Source organism: Chelmon rostratus, chromosome 3, assembly GCF_017976325.1.
Source record: "Chelmon rostratus isolate fCheRos1 chromosome 3, fCheRos1.pri, whole genome shotgun sequence".
Classification (NCBI taxonomy): Eukaryota; Metazoa; Chordata; class Actinopteri; order Chaetodontiformes; family Chaetodontidae; genus Chelmon; species Chelmon rostratus.
In genome coordinates, this window is record NC_055660.1 from 13,461,629 (window position 1) to 13,478,983 (window position 17,355).

Genomic DNA, 17,355 nt, shown 5'->3' on the forward strand with positions numbered 1-17,355 from the left:
TATTGTAGATATAAGCTCATTTTTAGTTTTCAGACCTGCAGTGATACTTAATAGCTACAGTGACTTAGAAATGAGGCATGTCTCCCTCCACTGGCAAGAATTTTAACTGTAGCCACATCTCGGTTCATATTTTACCACGACAGCTAGCTTTTGATTTGGTGAAATTAGCATATTTATAAGTATTTTAAGTAATTGTAATCACCCTGCTGATCAATACAGTGGATTGCCTGAGAGTGAAGCTGCTCAGTAGCATGTTACTGACTGACTGACTTTAAGATAATTTAGATTAGTTTCATAATAGTAAGCATCCGATAATGTTAAAAAAAAAAAATACGAAAGTCCATTTATTTTATGTATGTTTTTAAGTATTAGATTATCAGATTCAAGTGAAAAAATCGTACATCTTTGAATCGACTTCAGAAGTCAGGAAAACCAAATCATCTCAAAATTATGTTCAACAGGCACAACCGCCATCAGCAACATGTATTGCAGTTTACTGTTGTAGCTCATAAAATATCCATGCGGTGGCGATGTTGTCAAAGAAATCCGGCACAGAAACAAAACGGAAGTGGTATTTGTGTGTTTTTATCTTCTAAAGTAACTCAATTATAAATTATGCTGTGGAAGTTTGGGATTACAACCGTACCGAGAGCCGTTATAATCTCGCAATTAAAAAAAAATATATTTCGTGTAAATTCAGTTTTGACAAAAATCATACGGATGTTGCCTTAAAGTGCTGTCGGAAATATAGGAAGCGACATTTATTGGTAAATCTGAATATAGAACGCAAGAAGACATTCGAAGGGAAGATACGTAGAGGAGGTCATGAAATCGGTGTCAACAGCGGATCTAAAAAACGACTGGAACTGTTTGCGTAACATTGACACAATTGCTAAATGCTCACACAGGTGTGTTTGTCCCCTCGACGCTTGGTGTATGGACTTTACGATGAATTATGAACGCAACGAGTACCGACCAACATGGCGGCCCAGCGTAGGAATTTGATGCAGAGCGTGAGTGAAAACTCAGCTATTTATCACTCTCTCCAACCTCCAATGTTGTTGTGCTGCTCTCGTTTATCTCCTCCGGTGGTCGTCTCTGTTAGTTTTGTTCCGTTCAGTGTTGTTTCGTCTCGTTCCGTGATGCTAGTGCTAGCTACTTTAGTTCATCTTATGAAGTGGTTTGCTAACAGTTAGCTAGCTAAGTTATCTTAACTTCAATGTCAAAATAATGTGATGTATTAGTGTCTGATCACCAAGGGCAGTTGAGATTACTGAAACTGGGAGGAGGTAATTATGTGACTTTGCGATGGCCATCTTATCTGGAACACTGTACGTGTGAATTAGCTGAGGCTCATAATTGGTTAACTAGCTACTTTGTGGCGACGGTCGCGTAATGGAAGCATTTGCTGTTTGTGTTTGTTAACATAGTGTATGTTGCTGTTAGGTCCTTGTCGATATTCGTGACAAGCGCATATCGTTTTATGTTAGCCTGGGCTCTGTAGTTCAGTGACTCCATGCGAAGACGGTGTGGGTCTCCAGTGATGCCGTGGAGCGTTAAAGTTGACATTAGCTTTATTAGTGCGTTGACACATACAACGTGTTTGAATCCGGTATTAAGTTGCTCGCAGTGTAGTTTACAGGGAGGTAGAGACAGACGTACAACTGAACACAAGACAATAAAGTTGAACAGAGATAAATAAACGTAAATAGAAATGTACTTACACGTAGGCGAAAAGCTAGGTATGCATATTATTTTGTAATTAATTATGTATAAAAGCAACGATGACCAACAACATACAATGTCTGTATTCAATTGTTTCTGTAAATTGTAAATAATATAAATAGTGCAGAAAATAACAGTAACATAGAGCTTGGTAATGCTATTAGGGAAGCCAAGGCAAATTCATTATTATTTCTTTCAGGTACAGGAGAAATATATTACTACACATATATTACTACAAATGTGCCAAAATGTAACTTACACAACAATGCAAAAACACATTAAATGACTTTTTTTGGTGGAAATTAATTTTTAGACCATGATGATTCCTTGTTGTTCAAACAAAACAATGACATTTTTGCATTATTTGCATGCAAATAAATACAGATAGCAGTATTTACTTATCCCATAAAAACAGTTGCTGGCTCCAATCTTCCCATTTGTTTATTGATCAAGTAGTTTTCGTAAACACTCTCTAGTATAATTAGGTGGTTTCAGTGGATAGATAACTCTTTTCAACTGTTTATGTAAGTATTCGTACAATAATAAATTTCTTTATGAGTTCATACTGTCACTATCTTAATTTCTGGGCTGAACTAAACCATAACAATGTAGCGGAAGCCCAAGCAGATTAAATTAAACGTTGTTTTTATCCTGTAGTTGACCTGGAGCAGATAATAGATACACATCTCTACATATGCTATAATATATTACGACAGGACTTTTCCCTTATTCCTTTTTTATTGACCTTGATAGCATCAGAGCTGGACAGATGACCTGCCACTGTGTCAGATGTGCGGGGTTGGCACTGCATCCAACTGTGTGTACGGCCCAGATGGTAAAGGAACGCAGAGCCACACCAATGAAGATGGACACCTCAGGTTCAGGTGAGACACTCAGGAAGCGCAAAAGGATATGAACAGAGACAAAAAAGGAATAATGTCATGCCTGGAGTGATAAACTGTGCCTGCATCTCAGACGACAAGTTGACTCCTTTTTTCAGGCTTGTAAATAAATGCATGTTGCATGCAACATTATCAAACTGCCTGCTGTGCATCCAGCTCATAGTGTCATGATATTGATGGTGCCCACTTCTGAGAGAGGTCCCTGAAGCTGGTAGGGATTCTGTGTCTTGCTCAAGGACACTTCAGCAGGGGAGACACTTTATCTCATATTTAAAAACAAGATGCAATCTTATTCTTGCTCAGTTGTAAACTGTTTCTAATGTTTCAGTACGATATAATTTACTCCATTATAGCAATCCTTCATTATACTTAATCCTCCACCAGGCATTCAAGTGAATTATGAACTTTTCTGATCCACAGATTTTTTAAAATTTGATAAAATTTTTTGGCTGTGAAAGCATGATCTGGAGATGTATTTAACAACGTCCAGCAGGTTTCCATTGTGACATCATGGCATTGCTTACCTAATCATGTGTGTTATGTTTATCCAGACATTGTTACATCTGCAGTCCATATATTATATTGTTTGATAGTTTGATGACATACAGAGTCATGATGCTGCAAATACCTCATGAGGAAGAGTTTTATTGAGGCAGATAAGCTTTGCTGTAGTTATTAACACTCAACCTTCAGAAATTAGTTATATAAAATATATTCATGTGTCTGCTGTGTCCACAATATGGCACTGAAGAGAACTTAAAATAAAAGGTGCAAATGTCTTTTTGCTGTCAGCTTCGACTCTGACATATTCACTGTTCTCAAACATGACATGTCACATAACCTTAACGACAAAAGCATTAGGCTATCCACACCTCTGAACCGTCCAGTTTACACAGAACACACTACAATCCTATGTTCTGGATTAAGGATGTTTTGTTTTTTGAATTCCTGCTGTCTTCCCTTACGGAAAGAAAACAAAAGCCACATGTCTGGTTGTTTTTTTTCTCCACCAATCAGAGGCGAGGACGGCTGTTTCCTGTATGGGGTTTTTAACGGTTATGACGGCAGCAGAGTGGCCAGTTTTGCCTCCCAATGCCTGACAGCTGAACTGCTGCTAGGACAGCTGAACTCCAGTCACACAGACAACGACGTCCGCAGGATCCTCACACAGGTGTGTGTGTGTCTATGTTACACGTCTCATTTGTTCACCTTTACAAAGCAAGTAGAATAATGTCTTTATATTCTAGGGGGTGTGAGAAGTAGACTTTAACCCATCAGGGTGGGGAATTGATTAATATTAACACATCTCATGTCACCTCTTTCACCTCTAAAATTCGAAATAGTGTCATTCCAGAATTCCAGAATAGCTCTAGTAAGTACATTGAAATTGTTCCAAGGACACCCAAAAGCAGTTTGGATATAAACGTAGGACATATCACTGTATGAAGAGCTTTCAAAACCTTTGCCCGTGTCTATAATTGTCTCACAAATTTCAGTGTGATATGATATATACTGTCAGTGTTTTTACATACATGCACTAAATGCAGCTTGAAGTAACATTGACGTGGTTGTCACATATTTCATTTGTGTTGCAAAACAGCATTCCATTCACAAGCTGACAGGGATGGTGAGAGTTTGCCTTAATAAAGACTTGAGCACCCCCCCCCCCCATTCAATTTACATTACAATATTGCACACATTGTAGCTCATTAGTTATGAACTCTGTTATGGAGACACTCTTGTTCAAATGCATTTCTACATTATTCAGAGCTTGTGCTTTGCGTTGATGTACAGTACAATATGACGGCAGTAACTTCCAACATCCTGTCATCCACATTCTTGTTGTCACAGGCCTTTGATGTGGTGGAGAAGAGCTACTTTGAGACAATAGATGATGCTCTGGCTGAGAAAGCTCGCCTGTCCAACTACCTCCTACCACACAATGAGGTACACACACACACACACACATATACATATACACACTCTGGAAAGCATATTGACAGATTATGCTGAAAATTGAGAAGAGGGGTCCTCTGTTGGTTTCCTTGGCAACCGCAGATTTGGGCATTAGTGTGCACTAATGCCTAGCCATTGGAGAATGAGCTTGTTATGTTCTAATTGGGCTCATCAGCCTGTTTCATTAGATAAGCTGGTCTCAGTTTTCCTTCTCTGGATGCAGCTCTCCCCCCACTCCTCTGCCTCCGCTTCTCCCCCCCGCCATCATTTTCTCCTTGTGCCGCATCTCCTCTTTTTTCCACCTCTACTTCACAAAGTGTTAGAGTACATTCAGTTCTAATATTGTTGCCAGTGTGGGTGTTTTTGTAAGACGATGTTCGTCACTTTTTGTTGCATGAGGTGGTTAGTTAAGAGCATCAAGTCATCATCTCCTCTTTTCCGTGCTCACACTTTGTCTTGTTCGCTGGTCTACGTCTTTCATGCTCACTATTTCCTGTTCTTACTCATCTCTTATCCTCTTTCATCTCACCTCCTGCCTTTATTCCTCCTCCACCACTCCTCCCTGTCCTCTTGTTTCCACTCGCCTCTCATCTCATCTCGTGTCTCTTGCTCAATGCTCTTTTATGTCTCATCTCCTCTTTTATCATTTGCCTCATTTCTTCTTTTTCTCCTTCAATCTGCCTACTTCTACTGATCCTTTCCTCTTTTCTTTCTTCCCTCCCTCCCTACCTCCTCCTCCCACCACATTTTCTCTAATTATCTTCCTCGCAACTCCTTCTTTCTCTGTCTTCCTCTTCTCCTCGCGGCTGGTCAGAATGTGTCATTCCATCATTCTTCTCAGAGTCAGAAGGTGCAGGACCGTCTGAAGGAGCTGGAGCAGGAGGTGTCAGGAGGCGCTACGGCCGTGGTGGCACTTATCCTCAACAATAAGCTCTTTATTGCCAATGTTGGTATGGACACACACACACACACACGTTTACATGGGCTAGAGTTGTCTTGAACCCACAGTCTAACTTTGACATTGGCATTACTGAGATGTTTATATTTATTAGTGGGACATTTGCTAGAGAATTTACTGGAAAATACGGTTTGCGCCATATTCCAGCCAATGGTTGATGGCCACTTAAGAAACTGCTTTACGCCAGTAGATGTCAGGCTTCAACAGGTTTTGGTTTAGGGCATGTCCTCTATGAAAATCCCAGTCAGACACTACTTTGTCGGACTGGCTGGGTTGTGCTCACAGAAAGCAGACAGCCTTCAAAGTTTATGAATTCATATAGGCCATTTTGAGGAGCTGAGCGACTAAACCTCTGTCTGGACCGAAGGAACCAGGGACAAATTTAGTTCCTGTGAGATTCAGGTGTCTGTCACCGTTGTAGGAGTAGAACTTTTCTAAAGGTTTAGGGGGGGAGTTTGTAGAGCTGACCGTCACTGATTTGACAACACCTGCAGTGACCACAACCTGTGTACTGCTTCATTCATAAAACAAAGAAGTAGCCAAACATAATACAAGGGTCAGACATCATTAATATTAAAAATAAAGTTGCGTTTTTTTGCTGATTTCCCGAGTCTGAGAGAGAGGGTGTGCAAAGGTTAGAAGACAAAACAGGTGAAGGAGAGAAATAAAGCTTTATTTGGTTTGGTTTCATTGCGGTTACACTCTAATCAGAAAAGAATAACCATCAAACACTCAGCAGATTGTCTTTCCACCTCGTTATACTTCCGTTTCATTTATTCATTCATCAAATACGAGTCAAATGTCAGAGTCATACAGCAAGAAACACAAACAACATAGAATAATTCTGCAGTTGGATACTGTGTTGATTTGTTTTTGCTAAAAGACAAAACAGTAACTTACTAAAACAGAAAGAAGTAGCCGTAGAAACACGCTCAGCTGGCACTGAGGTAGTGGACATATATAATGCCCGGCCAGCTGCTTCAGGGCAAGGTATTTAATTCTAGTTGGCACTGAAAAGATCTTAAAACTCCAAATCTATGGAGTTTATTTTCTGATATTTGCAGACATCTTGAAAGTCATGTGGCCATTTCCTCTAATACCATTGTAAGACAGGAAGACGCATTTGTAAAGTCTTCTATTTCTCTCATGCTCTTCTTGCACCTCTACCTATTATTTTTAGTGGCATGTAAGCTAATGCTGGATGCACAGCTACATGCAGGTATGCCTCTTGCTTATGTCACATCCTGATACAACAACAAGCCTTTTTTATCTTACTTGTTCATTTTATTTCACAACTCTGTGGCCTTTCTATTGAAGGTGCTGTGCAGTTATAGTCATTGGTCATGTAAAATGATGTTGTACAGATCCACTTCAGGTCAGGGTTAACAAACAGCACATAGATACAGATCTTAGCAACCATAGGAAGAGCTGCAAAATTATCTGTCAAAATGATCCAGATTATTTTGATAGAAATGACCAAAAAAAAAATGCTGATTTGCCAAGGATGCCTAAACTAAATAGAAATAAAGCATTTGTCATAAATATTTTACTACACCAACCAGCAGGCCATTTAGATCCTTAACTGAGAGGAAATTCAGATGAGACTGTGGGAGACATTGACGCAGACACACACACACACACACACATACACACACACCCCAACCCCGGAGGAGACACATGCATTCCTTAGAAGTATTTCTCTTTAAGAATCAAAGTTAATCATAAAGTACCAGAACCCAGCTGCTGTATATTGGGCTCGTTTCAAGTTACAGGACACTGTGGCTTTTCTTCCTTCTGCCCGATTTAATCATTAATCAGTGGTATGAATTTTGCTGTAAGGTCACACTCATGCAAAGTAATACTGGTTATGAGTGTAAATCCCTAAAATGCAATGTTTAGATATGTATTTTTGCTTACACGTTCTGTATGAGGCAAAGGGAAAGAGCCCCTCACCCTCTCTCTGTGATTTCATTTTCTTTTGTCCTCAAGGACGGGGCACAGACCAGAGAATGGGGGGCCTACTAATTAGTAGCGAAGAGAAGGGAGGGCTGTCTCCCCACTGGCTTGTTGTGTGAGGGTCAAGAGTTCAAAGTTGACCGAACATGAATCCCAGGGAGGTTTAAACCTAAGAGTTAAGCATGCTCTAAAAAGCACTTCCAGCTGTGCGTTGATGTGAAATATATTTGACAGTTAAGGTCGTATGACCCATAATTTGATATGCTGGGAGTGGGAGTGTGTGGGGGGCAGTCAAGGGTATATGAACATACAACAGGCATGGCTGGCTGTTCTTTTCAAATATGTAGGTAGTGCAACTTTAAAAGCGAGGATTATCAGACAGCTTATCAGGAGGTTATACAGAGTATTCTGTGACCAACAGACTACCAGTACATTAGAAAGGCATCATGTCCTGTCAGCACCGCCTGATTAGCACACTGGGTTCCAGAGGCTGAAGTCCAGGGCCCCACAGAGAGGACAGAGAGAGGTACATGGGCCCTTGTCGGACATCTCTGTATAATGTAGCCAAGTGGATGGCTTTGTCTGCAGATTAGACAGGCAGCTACGTCAGGCATTTACAGAACTTTCAAATTTGGGTGGAGGTGGTGCCACACCACATCAAGCATCAGTGGCCCAAAAATGTTCATTTAAATGTGAATGAATCACTGATCTATCCCTGGTCAGCTTATGTGTCAGCAGCTGGCTTCATCACCCAGTGATTAATATTTAGCTCTTGTAAAAGCACTGCAGCATCTTCACTGATTCACTGGTGTAGGTTTGGGCCTGCGAGTCACCTCAGAGCACAGTCAGTGCATTTTTGTCTCTGCATCATTAATGTGCAGAAAAAATAGAAGCCAGAATGTCTCAATCCTCTTTGTGGATCCTTGTGTTTGTTCGGGGGTTCCAGGTACCAACCGGGCACTGCTGTGCAAGTCCAGCAGCGACGGCCAGAACCAGGTCCTCCAGATCGGCCGACCACACAGCACTGACAACGAAGACGAGCTGCAGAGACTGGCTGTGCTGGGTGAGACGCACAGACTGCTAGACAGAGACATACAAAGATGACAGAATACAACACAGATACATAGACCATCTGACCATCTGGTTAGTGTGATGCACTTCCTCAGCTGAGATTTACTTTCCATATTGTTTTATTTGATTTTTTTTTATATATATAGTTTAGTTTTTGATTATTTTTCTGCACTTTGAGCCTTTAGTTTGGTTCTATTTTTCTGACTTATTGCAACTTTTTGAATTTTAAACACAGATTTCTTTTCGGTTTTAATTAAAGCTCATTTTGAAAGAAAAAAGAAGTACTTTTGAATTTTTCATCAAACGTGCCCCAGGAACCAATGGAGATGGATATTTCACTTTCAGTTGCTTTCAGTCATAATCTGACTGGCATCCAATTTCACCATCGTTAATAGCCGTGCTCTGTCCTTCCTCTTGTATTCTGTTGACCTCCCTGTTGTGTTTTTCTGCAGACAAGAATTAATTACAAGAAAGGAATTAATCCTAACAAAGACAAAACAACAACAACAACAACAACAACAAAACAACTAAGTTAAAGACTTAATTTTAGTTTTTAGATTTGAATATTCTAGATAGTTTTGAATGCCTTATTTTCATGTCGGTTTAGTTTTAGCTGTGAAAAAAAGCTTTTTGGATTTAGTTTAATCTTTTTATTTCAGCATTTTCTTCCTTAAATAGCTGCGCTTCTGAGTAGACTTTATTTTGGTCGCTTTGGTATAGAAAAGAAATCAGATTAGCACAGTAGCATACGTACGCAGGATGTACAGGCAGGCAGGGACAACCATTAGTGAGGATTAAATGGTAGGGAGACCCACTTGGAGCCATCTATCCACAATGGACAGCCACGCTAATGGTCCAGTAATGAGGGTCGTTTATGTAGCAGTAAATACATACGTTGTGATTAGCTTTGCAGAATAAGCAGAATAGGTGCAATCTGGCACCTGCAATGAATATGATGGTGAATTCGTCTCCATTTGGATGTCACATAACTATTCTGTTGTTCAGGCCCTTCTCTGAATGATTTAAATGAAATGGCAGTCATTGCCTTAACCCAGCTGAAGGTGACCTCTTCTCATATTTCCATCCACTTGCAAACACGCACCCCCCTCGTCCTCCAACCCCGATTACCAGCCTCTACCCGTTGCTCGTCTTATTGCTTTATAACCTCCTTCCCCATACAAAATCTCCTGCTCCTCTTCCCCATACCCTCTGTCTGTCATTTTACTGCATTCCTCAAACTGATCTCCTTTGTCCTCACTTTCCACCCTCCCTGTGTTAAATGTTTTCCTCTCCTCTCCTACCCTTTTTTACACAGGTGTGGATTCAGCTCGTGTAAGGCAGGCGGGGCAGATTGCTGGTCAGAGCAGCACCAGGAGGCTCGGAGACTACAGAGTGAAGTTCAACCACAATGAAATCGACTTGCTCAGGTGAAATCAGAATAATAAAGCCACATCGCATACACTGTATACGCTGTGTTGAGGAATTGGAATTGGTATCAGAAGTGAAAAAGATGGATCTGTGCATCATCCAGAATTCGTTAAAAAATGAGTGCAAACCTACTTGTGGTTTGTGGTGGTTTCTGATGAATTTAAATGTTTTGGAAAACACTTTTTTTCTACCCTCGCCGTTAGATGAGATAGATAGATTATCACCTCTGTACAATAAGTATGGGGCTGTAGCCAGGAGAGTTATCTTTGCTTATCTTAACAAAAAGCCTGGAAGCAGGGGGCCTGGTTCTGTCCAATGGAAACAGAATTCATCTGTCAGCACCTTTTAATTCAACTAGTTAACATGTCATATCTCATTTCATTAATCCACACACAGACCTCGACATACAAATTATGTTTTTATGATGAGTTATGAGCTGGAACTATTTCGTGGTCCAGCACTGTGAATTCCTGCACTGGATTTGCACCAGCTATGCATAAGTTCAAACATAGCCTTGTTGGAAAATAAGTTCTAGTTTAGTATAGAGTTTATGGGTTAAGGGTTTAAGGGTTTTTGTATTTCCGTTAACATACAGATGAAACAAACAAACCAGGTATAATGTGTTAATTAGTCAAATTTAGAAGTGCCAGTAGGCAGATTTCTTCATGTTTTTTTGACAGAGCCAAGCTAGCTGGTTTGCCCCTTTCCAGCCAAATTAAGCTAAGCTACATTATTTGCCTGTTTATGTAGCTTCAGAGTTTCCACACAGACAGGAGAGATCTTCTTATTTACGTCTCAGCAAGAAAGCAAGCGTACTTCCTTCCTTGTCAAACTTTTGTTTTAAAATGTTCCACTAGCTGCTGCAGTCCCACTTGACTTACATTTCTTAAAGTGGATTCTGTACCTGACCCTCTGTGTGTGTGTGTGTGTGCGCGTGCGTGTCTGTTTGTGTGTACACTCAGTACTACCTGGACAGTGGAGGCTCTGTCTCCACATTATGGTCTTTATTGTCAGATCTGACTCTGTTCCAGCCTTTCTTTCACCACAGCCGAGCTTCTTGAGATTCCATGATCTGGGGCCCCCCTCTCTCACACTCCTCATTTCCTGTTCCTGTCTGCAGTCCAGGCCAAACAAATCAGGCTCAGATATCTACGAGTCATTCCAGTTATGAACCTCAATAAAACACAAAATAGAATCTTTATAGAATTTCCTCCTTAATGCCATCAAAGAGAGTGCAGGAAATTTGATAAAGACAAAGTATAAGCTATTCTTTGAATCTATGAGATCAGCTAGGTTTATTGTATTTAGGTCAGGTGCACTTATGTCTCTCTTTTCCTCTCAGTTTCTCTCACTGTCTCTCTCCTTCCACTCCTCTCTCTCTCTTTCAGTCCCTGTCCCTGCTTGTTTTTACTCTCTCTTAACTTAAATATTAAATATTAAATATCTCCTAAATGTCTGTGTGTCCTCCTCCACCATCAGTGCGGCCAAGACGAGGCCAGTCATTGCAGAACCAGAGATTCATGGCAGCCAGTCTTTGGATAGTGTGACAGGCTTCTTGTTGCTGATGTCAGAAGGTCTCATCAATGCCCTTGAGTCCGCCCACGGCCCCGAACAGGCCAATCAGGTTAGCAGCTTCAACCTGACAGTTTCTTCCCACTTTCCATCCACTTATTTTTTCTGGTGTCGTTTTTAGTCTCTGCATTAATGTTTTTCCTCCTTCTTTTGCAAACCACCCACTCAAACCACACATTTCATATCTTTCTTTCATCCAGACCTGTTAATCTTTTTTTTTACCCTTCCTTTCATGGTCATTCCTCCCTATCCCTCCTCTTTTCTCCTTTTCATTGATGTCATCTTTCTGATACTCTTTTGTGATTTCTGCTTCTATTCCTTGCACTGTCTTGTACTCCGAGTCCTCTTTTCTTGACCACATTGCTGTTTTCCTGTCCTCACGTGTATTTTATGTTTCTTTCTTATTGGCTTCTTGTTCTTCTCCTTCTCCCTTTGCTTTCTACCTTTTCTTCGTCATCATGTTCTTCAGTTCCTCAACTGTAAGAACAATCCTTCTTCGCTGACTGCCCCGTCTCCTCTGCTGTCCATTGTAGGAAATTGTTGCCATGGTAGCAGCAGAGCTGGCCCAGCAGACCAGTCTGGAGGCAGCAGCTCAGTCGGTGGTGGACCGCGTCAAACGGCTGCACCATGACGTCTACGTGTCCGGCCGTCAGAGGGCGACCTACTGTTCACGGCATGAGGACATGACCCTGCTCATCCGCACGCTCAACTACCCGCTGGCTGACGGAGCGCTCACGCCCACACAGGGTAGAAAAAGGCGTTCTGGGATTGGGTCTTGTTTCACAGAACTGCTCGGGGAACGGACCTCCGCACTAGCCAAACGATGTTCCTCATTTGAAAGAGGCATATCGAAATTTTATGAGTCAGATTCCTACAGAATATTGAAAAATTGTAATACTTTAATGGTTCCCAGCCTTTTAATTTTAATCCATTTTAAGTCAAAGTCAACTCACAGCCTCAAGGTTAGATATTTCTATGAGCACCTTGAGCAAAAACAATTTTTAACTACTCTGATTTTTGAAGGCCTGAAGAGGTAAAACTATTCTGTATTTTATAAGGAAATAGCAAAGATGAAAAGTAAACAACAAAAGTGATATTACGGAGCCAAAGTACATTATTCAATAATTATTATTATTGTCTGACACTCTTGGTTGGTCTCAACCCCCAGGTTGAATACCACATCTTTCTAGATTTTAAATGATCGAAACTTAGTATTTAAGCATTTGTATTTTAACCTTAATAAGTTTTATATTATAGGATCACGCTAGGATATAAAAATTAGTAGACTAGAGATGTCCCAAACTAATCTTTGGGATCAGTATCATATGAATAATTTAAGATTATCATCTTTTTAGTGTTGAACCAGGACCTCCAGGATTTGGATCAAATAGCGGACAAAAATAATGTATGCCAACATTTGTTTTTCAGTCTACAGCTCTTATTTCAATGTGTCAGATACGTAGTAGGTAAATAATAGTATCTGACTGAAGCCAATGTTAAAGGACTCAGATTTGGGCCAAAAAAAACATGATTGGGAATCCTGAATTCCAACATTTAGGACTGTAAAGATAAAAGCCATATGGAAATTTTTAAAAATTCAGAATCATGTTGGATTAGGATTGTGTTGAATTTTTAGGGTTGGTTTCTCAGACATGGATTAAACTAGTCCCACACTGAAAACCTACCAGTGGAGGGCTGCACTTGAAAAGACATCTTGAAGCGATGCTAGGTTCGTCCCCACTGAGCAGCCAGCCTCTACAGAAAGACATTTTGAGTGGTGCAGCCAAGAATCACACATAGAGACCAGTCCAGTCGAGGCAGAAAAAAAATCCAATTTTACTCCACGTTCCCAGGGTGCCCATTTTATGCTGAGGCTGCACACTAGTTTGTTTTTCTTGATGATAGCACTTGTGAAAACTATGAAAAACAACAGTGGTGTACCTCAGACGTTTTCATTTCAAAACAACTCAACAGCAGCCTTTAACTAAACTAAACATAAATGGCTGTGAGATAAACAAGACTCAATGATTGACGATGATTTTGAACACATTTTATTACATGTATGGATATCTGTCTGCTCTTCTTTCAGGTGGACGTATCTACCCTGTGTCAGTGCCCTACTCCAACAGCCAGAGCACCAGTAAAACCAGTGTCACCCTCTCACTGGTCATGCCCTCTCAAAGTACCCTCACCAATGGAACCAACACTGCCTCCACGCTGGAGGAAGGCACCCCCACATCAGGGTAAGATTGCTTTGTCTCTCGTCCATGTTTGTTTTTCACTCATGGCTCCCTCCTTCCCTTTATTTTTACTCCTTTGCGCGCTTTTCTCTGAATGAGCTTCGTTTTTGCAATGTGTTTGTGTTTTTGCTTCATAAACTTGAGTCTCACACCCTCGTCCCACCGTGTTCACTCTGAGTGAGCTTTACTCTGACTCCATTCTTCCTTCCCTACTCTCAAGTTTATTTTGGGTGTGGAGCTTTTCACCTCCCTTGTTTCTCCCTTGCTATATTTATTTAGGTGAGCTTGATTTTCACTCCCGCGCGTCCCTCCTCTGCTCTGCTTATTTATGTGTAAGCATGGTTTTCACTTCCCTTTGTCCCGTCCATGGTTGTTGTTATCCATCATGCCAGGGTCCCTTTCGCAGACAAGAAAGGGAAGACTAATCAAGCACAGCTGTAAAAGTAAAGTAATCAGTGTATGTCATATGCTGTAATATAAGCATATACTGTAATGTAATTGAATCAGCATTGCTCTTGGGGGTGATTTTTACTGTGAGTACAGAAACAAATTACACAGGAACACCAAAATGTCCAGGAAGTCCTTTTGAACTAGATTACTGTGCTTAAAGGTCTCCAAAACACTGCAGAACGGTTTCTCTGGAGCTCTGGAAAGTTATCATGGTGGCAGTTATTTTGTCTCTGCAGCTTTGGGTGTGCTGCTTTGGCTCGCCCATCCACAAGGATTGCTTGTCTCTCTCCCTGTCACTCACCGTCTGACTCACATCTATATTTCTCTTCCTCATTGGCTCCGACTTGCCAATATCCATCCTGCGTCCTACACTTTGTCCTTGCCTGTCCTTTTTCCGCTCCTGTAGCACGTTCCACCCTGCTACCTGCCAAACTTCCGTCAACATCCTACAGCCCATTATTGAACTCCCTCTCTCCCCTCTTTACCCGCTCTCTCCTCTTCCTCCTCTCCCGCTCTCCACCTCCCTCCTCTCATTTTCCACCACCCCTCCTCCTACCCGTCCTTTACCTCTCTCCACCTCTCTCCTTTGTCTCTCCACCCCCAACATGGACCCCTTCCTCTTCTCTGACGCCCCCTCCTCCTCTATTCCCACCCTCATACGCGTCTCCTCCTCCTCCAACCTCCCCAACCCACCACCTTTCTCCTCCTCCCTCTTCTATTCCTCCTCTCTCCCCAGCAGTCAGAGCCCCACAGCCACCCTCCAGTCCACCAACACCCAGACGCAGAGCTCCAGCTCTAGCTCGGGAGATGGAAGCCTGTTCCGCCAGAGGGGCAGCCAGGCGGCTCAACCCGACGAGACGGGCAGGGTCCCGCCTTACGTGGACTTCAGTCAGTTTTACCTCCTTTGGGGAAGTGACCACAGCGACAGCCAGAGCACCCAAGGGGGACTGGGACCCCAGTGAGGAGGACGAGGAGGGGTGCTGGGTGCCAGTTGGGAAGAGCTGGACTGGGTTTCTAGCAGCACATGGATTGAGAAGGGACAACGTTTTAAAGAGGTGGTTGTGATGACTGATAAAATGTTTGTTAGGTATCATAAAGTTACTAAAAAAAGTGACCTAAAGGTGCATGGGGAAGCATGATGGAAGGACTGGGGTTCTCAAGGCCATGCCAGCAAACAGTGGGTGAAGCCATTGGTGAAAGAATAACCCTGAAACAGTGAGAAAATGATGCCACTGCACACCACAATGAATCATGTTTGCTCCTCTGTAATAGATGCTGGTCATGAGTGATTGTGAATATATGTAATCCAGATTGCAATTGTCAGATGTAAAAACATGTATCTACAAACCGCAATCTCATAGACTTGAGCGTTTGTGGGATTGAGAAAGATAACATACTGTAAGGCCTTAAAGTGGAATGGATGGATGGTTTTGAAAGTACTTTTTTATTTCCAATGAAAGTATATCTCCAATTGATCCGCAGGCTCTCCGGGCTTCTCTTCGTATTTGCACTTAAAACATTCAAACGTCTCTTGCCTGTAACATTTCATTTGATTTGGCTTGATGTTCACCAAACGAGAACTTAAGATTGTTCATTTGCCGGCTATGACGATGACAAAAATGTGTTTTAATAGTAAGCTTCCTGGTAGGTTACCCTTTCAGGCTCTGCAAGAGATTTTCATAGTTCAGAGATGGAGCTACGTTCAGGAACATTTCCATCTTGTGCCTTTTCACACATGCGTGACAATGCTGCAAAAGATGGGGTGAGGGACAGTCCTGCGGATGGTGGAAATGAAACACTTGTGGATGCCAACTGTCATAAAAATCTACAGAAAAAGGAGATGGGGTGAGGCTGGATAAATGTTCACGGGGCGTGGAAGACTCTCTTGGGTGGGCGATGTTCTTGTAATGCATTTAATCGACATCAACAAGTTTGCGACTCGATGTTTTTTCATGCTCTGCTTGAAGTCGCTCCACATGAAAGCGCGTTCATCAGAGGATGTGCTTGTCCCTGCAATACTGCTGCTTTCATTCACAACACAACCGTACCGGCATGTCCCCTGAAATACTGCAAGGTCTTCAAGAGGGAAATTGATGCAACAGATTTTCCCTGAATACCAGTCCCTGCTGCCATTCACACAAGACCCCATGTAATAAATGTTCTGAATGTTTCAGGGACAGAAACCGTGCGAAAGGGGCTTCAATGGCACAGGTGTTTGTGCCTGCAGAGGAGCAGCAAAGCACCTTGCCAGTAATTAATAGCAAGAAGAGGAACTCGTCCTTACAGCTGCATTTATTTAGAGGATGATTAAGCAATAGGGTTTTCTGGGGAGGAAAACGAGGCCCAAGTGAATCCTTTTTTCTCGAAAAAATATGCACATCATCATCAAAACATGGATTTGTCAGCCTCAACCAGCCAACAGGCCGTTTATCTCACCTACTCCAAATCCAAATTTCCTGTGTGTGCATGGGTAATTTTCTGTATTTGGAAACGAGTATACTAGAGAAGCACTCACAGAATGCAAACACACTGAATGACTACTGTAGCATACATTACAGCATCAGATATGGTATTTTAAATAGATATTTAAAGGTTTGACACTTAAAGTCTTTGAAGAGACCTAAAAAATGTGATTTGATGTCAGAATGAGTGTTTGGAACGATCATGGAACGAGTTTTGAAATTATACAATTTCAAGGCCTTGGTTCTAAATTTCATTGGCAAAAACAATGCTAAAGGTCCAGCTACATGAGATGGATGACTGTCACTGGACACAAATCCAAAAAACTGAACCTGGAGGTTTTTAGGGATCAACAATGAAGTGATTCAGTGGCTGCATAGTGCAAGACAAGTACAGCATGAGATGAGTGTGAGATGTGGGAGAGGTGTTTAACACGAAGCTGCCTTGAATCAGAGAGTTCTAGTGTACCAGAGCTTTGAGTCCTGGACTATGAAGCATGATGTGCTCTCTCAACATGATGTGGAAGAGGACCTCTGATACCGCAGCAGCGTGACATTGATGGATGGGGAGTACCGGCGGCTCGAGTGTTCACAACACGGTGAAGTCAAAGCATAATCGACCATCATGTGATGGGATG

At 41.8% G+C, this 17,355-nt stretch overlaps 1 protein-coding gene across 4 annotated transcripts; it reads left to right on the plus strand.

Moving 5' to 3' along the window:
* The first annotated feature begins 798 nt into the window (after window positions 1-798).
* tab1 (TGF-beta activated kinase 1/MAP3K7 binding protein 1) lies at window positions 799-15,731 on the plus strand. 4 transcript variants are annotated; one of them, XM_041966339.1, is made up of 11 exons: window positions 799-908; window positions 2,479-2,609; window positions 3,645-3,798; window positions 4,479-4,574; window positions 5,398-5,533; window positions 8,444-8,560; window positions 9,884-9,995; window positions 11,476-11,620; window positions 12,102-12,315; window positions 13,658-13,811; window positions 14,995-15,731. In XM_041966339.1, exons 1-11 carry the CDS (start codon window positions 897-899, stop codon window positions 15,218-15,220), a joined length of 1,497 nt encoding a protein of 498 aa, XP_041822273.1. In that variant the 5' UTR covers window positions 799-896; the 3' UTR covers window positions 15,221-15,731. The 4 variants fall into 4 exon arrangements, with proteins under 4 accessions (XP_041822273.1, XP_041822256.1, XP_041822265.1 ...); XM_041966322.1 differs by having other exon boundaries at window positions 875-1,013; XM_041966331.1 differs by having other exon boundaries at window positions 875-1,013; window positions 14,998-15,731.
* Window positions 15,732-17,355: the final 1,624 nt, after the last annotated feature.

What these genes read in the sequence shown, in the direction of transcription:
- tab1 (XM_041966322.1), top strand. Translation starts at nt 981, where the DNA reads ATGGCGGCCCAGCGTAGGAATTTGATGCAGAGC. An exon ending in GCAGAGACTGGCTGTGCTGG is followed by an intron (nt 8,561 to 9,883) that starts GTGAGACGCACA and finishes TTTTTTACACAG; the next exon opens with GTGTGGATTCAGCTCGTGTA. An exon ending in GCCCCGAACAGGCCAATCAG is followed by an intron (nt 11,621 to 12,101) that starts GTTAGCAGCTTC and finishes TGTCCATTGTAG; the next exon opens with GAAATTGTTGCCATGGTAGC.